The sequence below is a fragment of the Schistocerca nitens genome, chromosome 6 (genome assembly GCF_023898315.1).
Source record: "Schistocerca nitens isolate TAMUIC-IGC-003100 chromosome 6, iqSchNite1.1, whole genome shotgun sequence".
Lineage (NCBI taxonomy): Eukaryota > Metazoa > Arthropoda > Insecta > Orthoptera > Acrididae > Schistocerca > Schistocerca nitens.
The window spans coordinates 246742429-246757074 of record NC_064619.1 but is presented as its reverse complement, the minus strand read 5'-3'; the positions used below and the strand labels follow the sequence as shown (position 1 = coordinate 246757074).

At 38.6% G+C, this 14646-nt stretch overlaps 1 protein-coding gene across 3 annotated transcripts in view; it reads right to left on the bottom strand.

Annotated features, from left to right (window-relative positions):
* Positions 1 to 14646, bottom strand: part of LOC126262581 (protein tamozhennic) — a 62750-nt gene that overhangs the window by 7550 nt on the left and 40554 nt on the right. For all 3 annotated transcript variants that reach the window (XM_049959318.1, XM_049959317.1, XM_049959319.1), the window contains one exon: positions 13019 to 13198. In XM_049959318.1, the coding sequence (XP_049815275.1) occupies positions 13019 to 13198 (180 nt within the window). The remainder of the gene's footprint in view (positions 1 to 13018; positions 13199 to 14646) is intronic.

Sequence of the window (14646 nt, the reverse complement as noted above, 5' to 3'; positions counted from 1 at the left end):
GAGCTTCATCCAATGTAACTGCGCCTTAACTAAAATCAGCTACTATCAGTCTGATTACCACTTTTTCATGCAATACAATGGAAGATGTGTTGACATTCAAAGGTGACCTAGAATTAGCCATAAAGCTGGGCCTCTGAACTGATGAATGCCCATCGCAGGTGGCCTAATTACTCTTAGTATGTGAAGCAAAGCTATACATGATGTATGCTGAAGACTTGAAAAATGTGCGTGCTTCTGAGCAGCTTAAGGTAGGTTGATTCGGGGGAGGGGACCAAACAGCAAGGTCATTGGTCCCATCAGATTAGGGAAGGGTGGTGAAGGAAGTCGGCTGTTTCCTTTCACATGAACCATCCCAGCATTTATGTGAAATGATTTAAGAAACTCATACAAAACCTAAATCAGGATGGCCAGACGTGGGTTTGAACCCTTGTCTTCCCAAATGCGAGTCCAGTGTGTTAACCACTTTGACACCTCGCTCAGTACAGCTTAAGGAAGGGCTCGTGTAGTGCTATTGGAAACAGAGCAGTATGAGCTTCAGCTGAGTGCAGTATCTAAAAAGTAGACTGAATCAGCAGACTAAAGCAGTAAAAAGTTTTCTGGACATGGCAGGATTCCGAATGGGGGCCAATCTACTCTAAAAATCCCTAGGTCCACTGTTTCCGAAGTGATACTGAAGTGGAAATGTGAAGGGACACTTACAGCAAAAAGTGTACAGGCCGACCTTGTCTGTTGACTGACAGACCGCCGACAGTTGAAGAGCGTCGTAATGGGTAATAGCCAAACACCTCCCCAGACCATCACACAGGAATTCCAAACTACACCAGGATATCCACTGCAAGTACTATGACAGTAAGGTGGGAGGGGAGAAAACTCGATTTCATCATCGAGCAGCTGCTCATAAGCCACACATCTTGCCAGTAAATGCCCCACTATGCCTCGTTGGTGTAATGAGAGTAAACATTGGACGATTGAAGAGTGGAAAAACGTTGCGTGGAGTAACGAATCACGGTACACAATGTGGTGATCCAATGGCAGGGTGTGGGTATGGCAAATGCCCAGTGAACAACATCTTCCAGCGTGTGTAATGCCAACAGTAAAATTCAGAGGCGGTGGTGTTATGGTGTAGTCATGTTTTTCATGGAAGGGGGCTTGCACCCCTTGTTGTTTCACGTGGCACTATCACAGCACAGGCCTACATTAATGTTTTAAGCACCTTCTTGGTTCCAAATATTGAGGAGCAATTCGGTGATGGCAATTGCATCTTTCAACACAATCGAGAACCTGCTCATAATGTACGGCCTGTGGCAGAGCGGTTACATGACAATAACATCCCTGTAATGGACTGGCCTGCATGGAGTCCTGACCTTAATCCTATAGAATATCTTTGGGATGTTTTGGAGCGCCGACTTCATGCCAGGCCTCACTGACCGACATCGATACCTCTCCTCAGTGCAGCACTCCGTGAAGAATGTACTGTCACTCCCATAGAAACATTCCACCACCTGACTGAACGTATGCCTGCGAGTGGAAGCTGTCATCAAGGCTAAGGGTGGGCCAACACCATATTGAGTTCCATCATTACCACTGGAGGGTGCTACGAGCTTGTAAGTCATTTTCAGCCAGGTGTCCGGACCCTTTTGATCACATAATGTACCTACGACATGTGCTTAGTTAGGATGGTGTAAAAACCAACCTGAGACTGATACATGTAGTGCATCATTTGCAACACACATGACTGCAGTCATTATTACGATTAGCTTATTGCTACAGATAATTTGTGATGGGATTTGTGGTTATTGCAAGACCACTGATACAATTGTTAAAGAAGGGTGTAAAGTTCTGGTGGATGGCTGAATGTCAGGTGTTATCTGTAAGATTTAAAGTATTAACGGACCACAGAGTGTTAAAATGGTTGTTGGGTTTAAAAGATACTTGAAGTAGGCTGACATGGTGAGAGATGAAATTAAGTGAATTAGCCTTTGAAGTGATTCACAAACTGGAAAGTAGGCATGGAAATGCAGACAGTCAGAGCAAGAACATTGGTGAAATATGAGCACGTGGTTGCAGCCTTGCAGAATGGCAAAATACACTGATGCTGACTGTTAGTTAGCCAAAACGCAGCCACAGTTTGCTATCCACAATGGGTTATTCAGCAGGGTAGAGAGTAGGCTGACCAGATTTCAAAGAGAAACACTTGTGTTTATACTCAACTTCATTACTACACTTGTGCTTTCCTTCCTTCTTAGTTATAGCGATATTTTGAAATCGATAGTAGGCCGGTGATGATGCAGCAGCAGAAAAACCCATAGCAAGAATGTATCTTCATTTCGTGAATTCAAAAGGAAAATGTAGTTACGTTACATGTAAATAAAATTCTTTTCTTCACAAATAATAGAGATTGATATGTATGTTTTTACTGTAATAATGTGGACATGTTTTCTGCAATGTTTAACCACTTACTAGGTACAATTTGTTTATCTTCTTTGAAAATTTGCCTCCAAAATTCAGGTGCGTCTTATACTTGAAATTAATATAAAAATGTCCAGCATTTGATTTTTCCTGATAGTCTTAAAAATGGCCATATATTCGATGCCACAGGAAACCTACCTCTATCTGGCAACACTCGATTCAAATGGTAGCAGCAGTGCACCTATGTGGCGAACATGAGTTGCGGGGATTCACAAGCTTGCTAACACTGTTTCCCTTCTGTCCCGCCATCACAAAACCAGAACACTGTCTAGCTTATGGTGCATCATGGTAGTCTGTGGTGCCAGTGAACTTGAATTGAAGGTGATTTGTGTTATCGATAACAGTACAATATTTATGTTAGTAGCTAGTTTCGTAATGGCAAAAAAAAAGTATTCATATAAGTGGGCTATAAATTGAAACTAATAGCATATGCCGAAGAACGTGGAAACAGAGCAGCTGAGCAACAATTGGGCCCTTCACCAACAGAAACAACTATTCACAACTGGCAGACATGTAAAGAAAAACTGAAAAAAATGAGGAAGTCTAAAGTGCAAACAGAGGACTAAACGCAAAATGGCCAAAACTAGAAGATGATGATTTTCGGGGATTTTAAAGGTAAATTTGGTTTTGTAATCTAAGAATTTTTTTTAGTCTGGCTTTGCAATCTTGCAATAAAAATATGTTGTTTTTAAAAAAATTGCTTGAAAATTAAGATGCATTTTATAGTCCGTAGTGTCTTATAGTCCGTAAAATACAGTATGTGATATTACTCGTCAGTAAATAGTAAAATTTAAGATTTTATTTGAATGCAGGTAGTTAGGGCAAGCTTGTATACATTCAAACACTATTCAATAGCCGCTGCTAACACATGCCACACTGCTCACATTCTTCACAAAGTTAACTTCCACATAGCTTTAGTTGCATAAAGAGACAAGGCCTCCTTTGGTTTTGGTTTACTTTTCTTGAGAGCCATTAAGGGGAAGGTCGGCAAATTAAGGCAAGGGGGGCTAATACCTGCTTTTCTTTTCAACATATCTCTTACTCTTTCTTTAGGCATAAGACTAGGTAAACGAAATACAGTAGGCATATACAGTGTGAAAAGACACATTTCTATAATGTTCTACGTAAAGGAAACTAGTTTTCACAAATACTTAATTAAATGAGAAATATTCTGGCATGCATTTTGTTTCTCAATTAAAAACTGGGACAATTATGAGTCCGAAAGATTTTCTCAGGGCACAGAGATATTTATGTAAAATGTGGGACTGTTTCAGCAAAATCAGGACATCTGGCCAGCCTAGTAATGCGGCTTGGGCCACATATCATAGTGCCTGCTGTACTGTGAGAAAAAGAGTTCAAGGAATAAGTACATGACCACATGCTACCTGGATGCAGAACAGATCACAGATTGGCTGAATGTTACTGGTGGTGGACATGGAAACTGGATGCGGTCCAGTATATGAGAAATTTGGTGCCATGTGCACAGCATGTGTACTTTGAGTCATCAGCTTCAGAAGTTACCAGAGCCAACCAACCCACTTGAGATGGCTGAAGTACACATCATAGGTCCATTCGGCCAGACAACAGAGGGGAATAGCCACTTATATGTCATTTTTCGTGATATGTCACAATGATCACCATTCCAAATCAAAAGGCAAGTACAGTAGCACAGGCAATACTAAACAACTGGTTGATGAAATTCGGTGTCCCTGATATGATAATCACAGATTGTGGCACCAACTTCATGTCAGTGCTCAAGAAACAACTGTGTCATCTGTTATGTATCCGAAAACTAAGAACTACTCCATACCATGTGCGTGCTAACACCGAATGACTGGGAAGATGTTGAGCCATTACTTCAGTATTCACCATAATGACTGGGGGTATTTACCTACCACATGTTGTCACTGTGTATAATTCAAAGATGCATCACAGCATTTGGTCTTGCACTTCATTACGTAGTGTATGGAAGGAAGATGCCATCACTGTGAAGGTTACTACAGACTAAGGTAGGGGAAAATGTGGAACCTATACAGAACTCTACTAGAACATTAAAGGATGTGTGCAGAAGGTGAACACTAAGGCACTTGAGCAGTAGGAGAAAATGGGATGGCATGGTGGCAAATTGCCAGATTATAAATTTGGCCAATGTGTAATGTTAACTAACCCATATACACCAAAGGGCGAGATGAAGAAATTTATTATGTGATACTAGGAGCCATACCAAGTTGCAGAACTGACATCACTAGTAAATGTTAAATTACAATTGCCAACATGGACAATCATTGTCCACATAGGATGCATTCACTCTTTTAAAGTACTCCACAGAAACCAGTGTCACTACCTGGGAAGAAGGTTGGTGGCAAAAAGGAGAGCAGGGATACAGAAACTCATGGTCTGGCCTTGCGCAAGATCCCATACAGTCAGGCTTTGCGAGTATATAGGAAAGTTACCATGTGAATTTTAGACACTTATTTTTTTATGATTAATTATATAGGAAATTAGGAGACCAGGGAAAACATTGAGCAAGGTTCTGTTTTGTTAATTTTTTTGTTTTGGTTGGATATTGTTTGTTAACAGAGACAGATTTATTTCTAATATTATGAAAAGGATAGATTGCTGCTCATCACAAAGTGGAGATGCCAAGTCACAGACAGACACAACAAAAAGACTGCTAACAACTTAAGCTTGCAGCCAAAAGGCCTTTCAGCCGAAAGCTTAACTTGTTAGCAGTCCTTTTGTTGTGCCTGTCTGCGACTTGGCATCTGCACTTTATGGTGAGTAGCAATCTATCCTTTTGATAGTACTGTCATTATTTCATTAAGGATTTTCCACTGGCTGATTTATTTTTGTATATTTTGTAGCTGTAGGCATGGTAGGGAGCTAATTGTGTAAAGAATTGGGTAAGATGATGGTGTGTTGGTGTAACAGAAGGATTTATATCATTCATGCTGTGTAGAAATGAGTCGTAAGCATTTGGTACTTTCAAGAGGGGGAGGGAGAGCAACTGTGGCTCTTTCACCATGTGATGTTACCGCCAAGCATGAGCACTGTGAGGGTACAGAATTGTTATACAGTTAAATGTGGAATTTCTCCTTTTAAAGCCAGAGATCGCAAGATTTCTGCATCGTCATTGTCTCATATAAATGAACAATAGTGTAGCATATTAATGGTAGCATGTAGGGGAACATTTCAAGGGAAACACAGGTCCACATTTTTGGATATGACATTGTATGTTGGAACAAAAAATTGTTTGTGTTTTCCTGTTACCTGTCTGAGATACTTTTCAGGTAGCATGTGGCATTTGAAGTTTGTCAGCAGATCCCTTTACATCACAGCACGGATGGCACAGAAATACCGACTCTATATGGACATTGTAAGGAGTGTCTCGGAATAAGAGATGTCAAGGATCATAAATGAAACTATATAAAAGAATGCTTGTGAAAAAACTTATACAGAAAAGCTTCAAATTTGTTTTAAGTATAGAAAGTTGTACTCAGATATCCACACAGACAGCATGTTATTAAGTTCATGCAATAAATGTACACTATTTAATCCTTGGGATAATTATTTTCAGTACAAGGAAGAGTATAGTAATAATAAGTAATATATTTAAAAGGAAGGTACTTCAAGAACAATAATTTTATGATTTTGCTGCCCAGTGAAACCTTGTCTCATGGTGACCCAAGAGGTAAATACAAATCTGGAATGCAAGAAGTTCAAATTGAAGAATACAACAGAGGATGAAAACAACTACAAAGAATTTTGCATCAAGAATTTATTATGCTTTTGCACCTGGACTTTGATCCTGTTACAAGTTTACACGGACTTATTTTATTAAGTGTGGAAGATAATGAGTGCAGACATCATTATGCATGTGTAGCGGATATGTGAATATTTAGAGGCAGAGTCAGTTTGTCAAACACTGTTCAGTCAGAAAGAAAACTAGTTGAGGGAATATAGTTCATAACAAAAGATACAAACAAGATTAAACTAAATAATTCATCATTATTTAGTTTAAAACAATGATTCTACTACATTATTACTCGTTAGGAAATTCACATATGGCTGTCATAGGGGAAAATATTTCTTTAGAATCGATTATGTAAATGGTTGCACAGCAAACAAAAAATTTAATGCAAGCAATTTCACAGCAATCACCACAGGTGGACGAAAAATTTTCTCAGATGAAATGAAAAATGCAGGATTAATCAACAGATACAAATGAAAAATATGGTCAAATAGATAACACATTTTCTAAAACGGATAAAACACTGGTCAAGACGAGTTCTCAATTAGCTGGAAGAATGGACAGACTAGGGGGGGGGGGGGGGGGAACCAAGGTAAAATTTTTTTATGAAGGTTTAGATTTAGTTGAAGGTAACACTGACAACGCTGCTGAACATTCTGATATTTTTAGTTTGGTATGGGATGTTCCAGTTATTATAGCGATTACAAATGAAAGTGAACCACAACTGGACAAACTGCGAGTGTTGCAGTACCCTTTGGTAGGGTTGATGAAACAGGTCATAATGAATAGATAAGCCATAACGGTTTTACATACCAATATCGCTCTTTCTACCGTTTTACTGGCAACATACCATACTAAAAAAAGACACACCATGGAGAGGTCTTTAATGTGGTGTTCCATTTTAACTGCATATGTTTGTAATATGCAGGCATAAATACAGAATCTACCAAATTCGGTATAAGACTCTTTCTGTTGCTGGCACTGGCGGAAGGTGAGGAAGGGTAGTCACATGGTCAATATGTTCAGTGCATACTGAAACTGAGTGCCCTGATCAGTATCTGATTCACTAATTCACGAATGGTGATCAGAAAAATTCTGATATCTGTGCTACGTGGTTTTCCACTTGTCATCGAAAGATGGAGAAACTTATCAAAAATTTTGGCTTCTCAAAGTGTATGGTGAATGACTAGTCTTCCTTCTGTCATGAAGTGCATATCAAGGGGGCGATTCATGATTCACAACAGTTAAGGGGATCAGGAGTCATCACTGAAAAAGATGAGGAGAAAATTGGGAAAAGAAAACATGGCAAGGATCATAAAATTGTCAGAAATTGTGTGTTTGGTGGAATTCAGTGAGGGTTGAAAAAATACTTCCTTGAAGCAATTGAATTTTGAACCCAGGAAATCTCAATCATAATAACAAAGAGAAGATCCTCACTGGCGTGAGAACTGTTAGTGACTGCTTCAGTTCATACGATACTCTAGACCTTACGAATGAATCATAGTGTGAACTTTGTAGATCCAAATGATCGTTCCGTTCACACACAGAATGTTGAAAGAACGTGACGAGATGCTAGAGGTGCCATCTCATGATATGGCAGAGAGATTGAACATTTTGTGCATTAGCTACCTGAGTACCTGTTCTATAGAGCATATCACTCGAAAGAAATATTAAATCACTTTTTCACTGAGGCTGGAAACTTTAACCATCCAATGGAACAGCGGCGCAATAACTCTTTCAGAAGAATGCTGTATGCACAACTAGCAACTACAATTCTGTGCCTTTTGGGGAGACTGGTGCCTTCACTTTTCCTCACAATTAAAGGAATTTGATAACATTGCTTTGCCGAGTACTGTGCATTTTGTATATTACTGTTGAGACATTAACCATCCCTATTTTATTCCTTTGTGTGTTCGTGTAGCAAACATTCATGCAGTGACTGGCCAATGAGGTCATGTGTCCTGCGCCCTGATTGGCTGACAAAAGCAAATTGCACAGTGCTATCATGATTTCACAGTTTTCGAACCTATCACAGTGTATTTCATGGATTTCATATTTATACTTCCGCATTATGAAAATATGCAGTTTAAATGAAATAATGGATTGAAGATCTCTCCAAAATGTGTTGTTTTTGGCACGGTTTTTTTCTTCCCAACGCTGCAGGTAACGCGATACTAGTATAGTGTAGTGTTGTCATATAGTACCTGTTTGAATGAATACTGGCTAAGAAAGGTTTGAATAAAATTATTGACGAAAACTGAGCATTTTAGGTTGCCAACAGCTGTAGTAGAAGTAGTATATCTCATGCAACCTCAAGCATTTTCCATGTCTCAATAAATTATAAAGTAAACAATGATTTCAGTGTTTTAAATTGATGATTTGCTTTGATAGTTATCTGCAGAATTAGGAGATTGAAGTCAGTCTCTGAAATTTCTGGATATATAACTAAATTTACTAAGCTAGACTTTAGTCTTTTTTTGCAAATTAAAAAAAAAAAAAAGATATTTTGCAGTAGATTTCAATTTGCATGTGTTAGATGAAAGCACAGAGTCTACCCTGTTTCATGACTTAATTCAGAAATCTTATATTATCTTGAACCTTTTACAAATGCCCTTAGGAACACAAATATAATAATCAACAACTTGTTTAGGTCTAAGGAGATGTATCATTAGCTCTTTTTTTTTTAACTTACAGAAACAGAAAAACTATGGTCTAAAATGTGTATAAAAAGAAATTTTACTAAATTTGCTGTGGTTAACTGAAGACGATTAGCCAGCCTTTGACAACTTCAAAGACCAAAAAATTTTGATAGGTTCTATACAAGGTTGTTAGATGTACAACCGTAGTTAACCACTCCTTTTCTCCCTGTAATTTTGCAGAAGAAAGCACAGAATAATTTGAAATGGATTACTCCAGGAATAAATCTCTCTCTCTCTCTCTCTCTCTCTCTCTCTCTCTCTCTCTCTCTCCCATATATATATATATATATATATATATATATATATATATATATATATATATATATATATATATATATATATATATATATATAACAGAGGGAAACATTCCACGTGGAAAAAATATATCTAAAAAGAATATATCTAAAAGAAAGATGATGAGACTTACCAAACAAAAGCGCTGGCAGGTCGATAGACACACAATCAAACACAAATATACACACAAAATTCAAGCTTTCGCAACAAACTGTTGCCTCATCAGGAAAGAGGGAAGGAGAGGGAAAGACGAAAGGATGTGGGTTTTAAGGGAGAGGGTAAGGAGTTATTCCAATCCCGGGAGCGGAAAGACTTACCTTCGGGGGAAAAAAGGACAGGTATACACTCGCACACACACACATATCCATCCACACATACAGACACAAGCAGACATATTTAAAGACCTTGGTCTTTTAAAGACCTTGGTCTTTAAATATGTCTGCTTGTGTCTGTATGTGTGGATGGATATGTGTGTGTGTGCGAGTGTATACCTGTCCTTTTTTCCCCCGAAGGTAAGTCTTTCCGCTCCCGGGATTGGAATGACTCCTTACCCTCTCCCTTAAAACCCACATCCTTTCGTCTTTCCCTCTCCTTCCCTCTTTCCTGATGAGGCAACAGTTTGTTGCGAAAGCTTGAATTTTGTGTGTATATTTGTGTTTGATTGTGTGTCTATCGACCTGCCAGCGCTTTTGTTTGGTATATATATATATATGGGAGAGAGAGTCTGTATACGTGTGGATGGATATGTGTGTGTGTGCGCGAGTGTATACCCGTCCTTTTTTCCCCCTAAGGTAAGTCTTTCCGCTCCCGGGATTGGAATGACTCCTTACCCTCTCCCTTAAAACCCACATCCTTTCGTCTTTCCCTCTCCTTCCCCCTTTCCTGATGAGGCAACCGTTTGTTGCGAAAGCTTGAATTTTGTGTGTATGTTTGTGTGTCTGTCGACCTGCCAGCACTTTCATTTGGTAAGTCACATCATCTTTATATATATATAAAAGTTAACAGGAATCCTGGATTTGTAACATGAGTTAAATGTGATAAAGCTACATTTGGAAAAGTTGTATTGACAGCAAAATGCCTGGTAAAACATACAAATAAAACAATGTTAGTATTGGGTATTCTCAAATTGTAATTCGGAGCTAATGTTAAAAGTCAAGAAATGTAGCAAATTTAATTTAAAACATTATTGTACTGTTAACCTTTTTCACATGTCAAATATTTCAATGAAATAATTATATATGGAGTAAAATTTGATGTAGATATGACAGCCCATCAAAATAAGGTTTAACTGAAGTTGAGTAAGACAGAATACCAACCATTCTAACCAAAGTTGCATGTAGCACAATACCATTTTATATACATCAATTACCTTATCAACCAGTCCTTGAAACAAAGGTGCTCCCCAAATGTGTTAAAATGCAGTGTGTTTCCTGTTTAAACATATAATAATATAAATATGATAACCTGAGACATAATTGAGATGTTTATTGGTGGTTTGCTTCTACACATATGGTAACTCAAAATCTGTGATTGCTTGCTGCAGTTGGTACTGCAGGTGCATGCACTTAACTGTTTTGCTCACGTAAACATGCATCAGTAACAACATGGACTCCTTATCAGACTGGGTTCTGTGTGCTTTCTCTTGCAGGGATAAAGTCTGTTACACTAGTATAATGATGTTTCTGGCATGAGTATGGACTGGAATCAACTGACGATGTTATCACTAACATAAAAATCAAGAATTGGGACAAGCAGCTTTGGGTAACTGGGAGTTTGCTTTCAATGTAAGGCCCCCACAGCAATCACACCATTCTAGAGGCTACTGTTGAATTAATCCATACATCCTTCCAACTGAAACCTCATAAGTCAATCCAACAAGCAAGTAGGTAGTTACAGTTAACTCATTCGACAGTACACAATGTTTCCCATAAAAGCTTGTGCCTACAGGTGTACAAACTGTGGCTTCATCAGAAAATTAAGCCTGAGGGCAGGCCATGATGGAAGGCACTCGCAGAGAGAATTCTGGCAAAAATGGATGATAACGCGTCATTCCTAGATTTTGTCTGTTTCTCGGACAAGGCCACATTCCACACTACCGGGCATGGTAAACATGCTCAGCTGCCACATATGGGAAGTTAAACCCCGTCACATAGTGATAAAAGTGCAAATGTGACTCTCCAAAAATGAATGTGTAGTGTGGATTGCTGAAGGAGACGGTTACAGGCCCATTCTTCTTTGAAGAGCCTACAGTAACAACATACATGGACATGTTGGACCTGTATGCTGTGCCACAACTTCCTCGTGACATGAACTCCCAACAAGATGGTGCACCATGTCCTTTTGCAAATAATGTTTGGAATTTCTTGGACCACGAGTTTTCTCAGATAGCTGGTCTGGGACACGTACAGTAGTTCATCAATTGCTTGTGCCTCCTAGGAGCCCAGACATTATTAGAACTGGTTTTCTTCCTGTGGGGGTTTATCGTGAATCAAGTGCACCAGACAGTGTTTGTGATCCACCAGATCTGTGCTGTCACATTTGTGCAGCTTTCGCTAAGGTCATGCCTGCAATGTTGCAAAACACTTGGAGAGAAGTAGAATACCGATTAGATGTCTGTCATGCCACGTATTGTGTGTATATTGAGGTGTATTAGGTGTGTAAACAAACATTCTGAGTTACCATACTTGTAGAAACATACTGTCAATAAATATTTCAATTACTTCTCCAGTTATTTCATTTTATATTATTATATGTTTAATCCAGACACTCTTGTGGGAAAAATAAAAAAAGCAGAACATATTATTTTTCAAAATCTGTTTGACTTCCAGAAAAGGAAAAGCATTATAAAAGTTTTGCCACTGAAATGTGTATGTGATGAGGTACCTCTTATATCCATACCAGAACAACAGCACATCATTGTTACTTCAAGTTGAGTTATTCAGTATGGCACAATTTTCTGGGGAACCTCATCTGATAAAAAATGTTGCACAGCAAAAATATTCATGATGTCCATTATTTAAAAATATTTATCTTTGATTTTCTTGTATAATAAATTCATCACATCCTATTTTAATCATCATGCCTAGGTACCACATAACATGGAACTAAAAATTTGTAATAAATAAAATGCACTTAATCTATTTGCCTCAAAATATTTTTACACAAGTAATCGCCTTAACTGCTTTGGCTATCTGAGCATGCTTCATATCCAACCCAAATTCTTAACTTGTTGCACACTACTTCCACAGCACCTGGTGTCCATTTTTCTCATTGCTCACAGCATCTTGCGTGAATCCCAGAAGAGGTTGGCCCTAGAGTGCATTCACATTGAATATAATGAAATGCTGTCAAAGCTTACAAATTACTATCATACGTGTGATATCTGTTCTTTCTGACAACTTTCACTTACCTACACTGAATTATTTCAACGAGATCGGTATTTCTCATGTCTGAAAGAAAATACATCACACATATAATAGTGATGTCTAAGTCTTGATGGCATTTCACAATACCGTACCTTCAGTGTGGATGTGCTCTAGGTCTGACCTCTTGCGGAAGTCATGTGAGATGTTGCAGGAATGAGGAAAATGGGCAGGATGTGCTACGGAAGTAGTGTATGACAAGTTGAGAATTTGGGTTGGACATGAAGTGTGCTCTGATAGCTCAAGCAGTTAGGGTGCCCTCTTGCATAAAGTGGGAAATTGTGTAGCTCAGTCTGAGTTCAGCAAATGTGCAACAATAAACACAAATCAACAGTTCTTTTGTCAGGGGGTAACTGAGACAGCTCTCTCTCTCTTGTGCTTACCTGACATTCAACAAATGCCACAAGTGAGTCACGAGAAACATTAGAAACTCTGTCAGGGTCAATAGGACCATCTAGGACCATTATACTTGACCCTGTATGTTTATATCCCATTGCCTCAAGCATCAATTCAGCTCCGATAAGATTGGCTTCTACTTCATGTTTGTAAAATCCGCAGTACATCTACAAGAAACAAGAACTTTTAACTTACTTTTGTTAAAGTATATATTTTTTTAAAAGTGGCAAGGTAAAATTACATTTGATAAAATAAGATAGTTTCTGTCAGCAAGTCATTTATAAATAATACTCTCTCTTACTAAATAGGGATCAGTATCACGTAAGTGTCTGTATTAAATATAGAAGTACATTAAATTTCATTGGTTAGATGCAATTTACACTGTGGTGAACAGCATCAAGCTCATGTATCTTTGTGATTATGCTTTCATGTTTTCATTCCATGGTATTGTGAATGTATATCTGTCAACTGTTTTTCAGAGGAAGGGGAAATCTTTGATATTAAGTTTTGTACAGGTAGAAAATTATATAACTATTCAAATCTGTACATATTATAAAGTCATGCTCAATAACATTTGGAAAAACAAATGCACAAATTGCCAAAAGAATGCAGTGAGAGTAGCCTTTTAAACCTGAACACCATTCTTGTGGAGTTCACAAACTTACACGTGCCTCAAAGGGTAACATAAAGCATGAAGTTTGGCAGTAAAGAAAGTTCGTTAAAGTTAACACCAAAATGACCAATCAGACTACACTTACCTAATATGGAATTCTAGAATCAGGTATTAAATTTAGACGAGTGTATACACACAAAGGGGGAAGGGGGTGGGGTGAAAGGAAACAAACTCTTGCATGAATGACAGATTGTGCAGTGGTACACACACAGTTACAGTAAGTCCCTTGCCCTTGACCTTTTCTGATCTCATTTTAACCCTTTTTTTGGTCTCCTGTCCTAGCATTGTACCTACACACACACACACACACACACACACACACACACACACACACACACACACACACACAGAGGAAGAGGGAGGGGGAGTGTGAGGGAGAGTTTTGGGGCTGGGGGTGGGGTGCCAACACTGGGACAGAAAACAACGAAACAATCAAAATGACATTAGGAAACGTTGACGGGATTTGCTGTAATGTGAACACATCCTTTCAGAAGCATAACATTAACATTCCCTGTGAAGCGACCCAACTAATATAAAGATCTCATGCTATCAACTGAGTGAAGACATCAAATAGGTATGATGTTTTAAATAGATTTACTTCTGTCATGTCCTGGTGATGTATTGAGATGGTGCCTGGTTCCTCAATACGTATGTGCCACAATGTCATCCCTTCTTCTGCCACCAGGCTTAACTTGTATAACAGTGGGCTGGGTGATGGTGGAAAAGGGTTTGGGTGAGAAGAGACAGGGCATCGCAGAACACAGCCTACACAAAGCACCATCATTCAACTTCAAAGAGAGTGAGCATGCTACGCAAAGCAAATGGGTTTAGGGGGAGTATGCTGAAAGTGTCAATAGGAAAAAGAATTTGGCATTATGTCAAGAGTGGATCCTTCTGAGACACATACAACTGCGCCAGAGACCAAAACCAGAATGATGACAC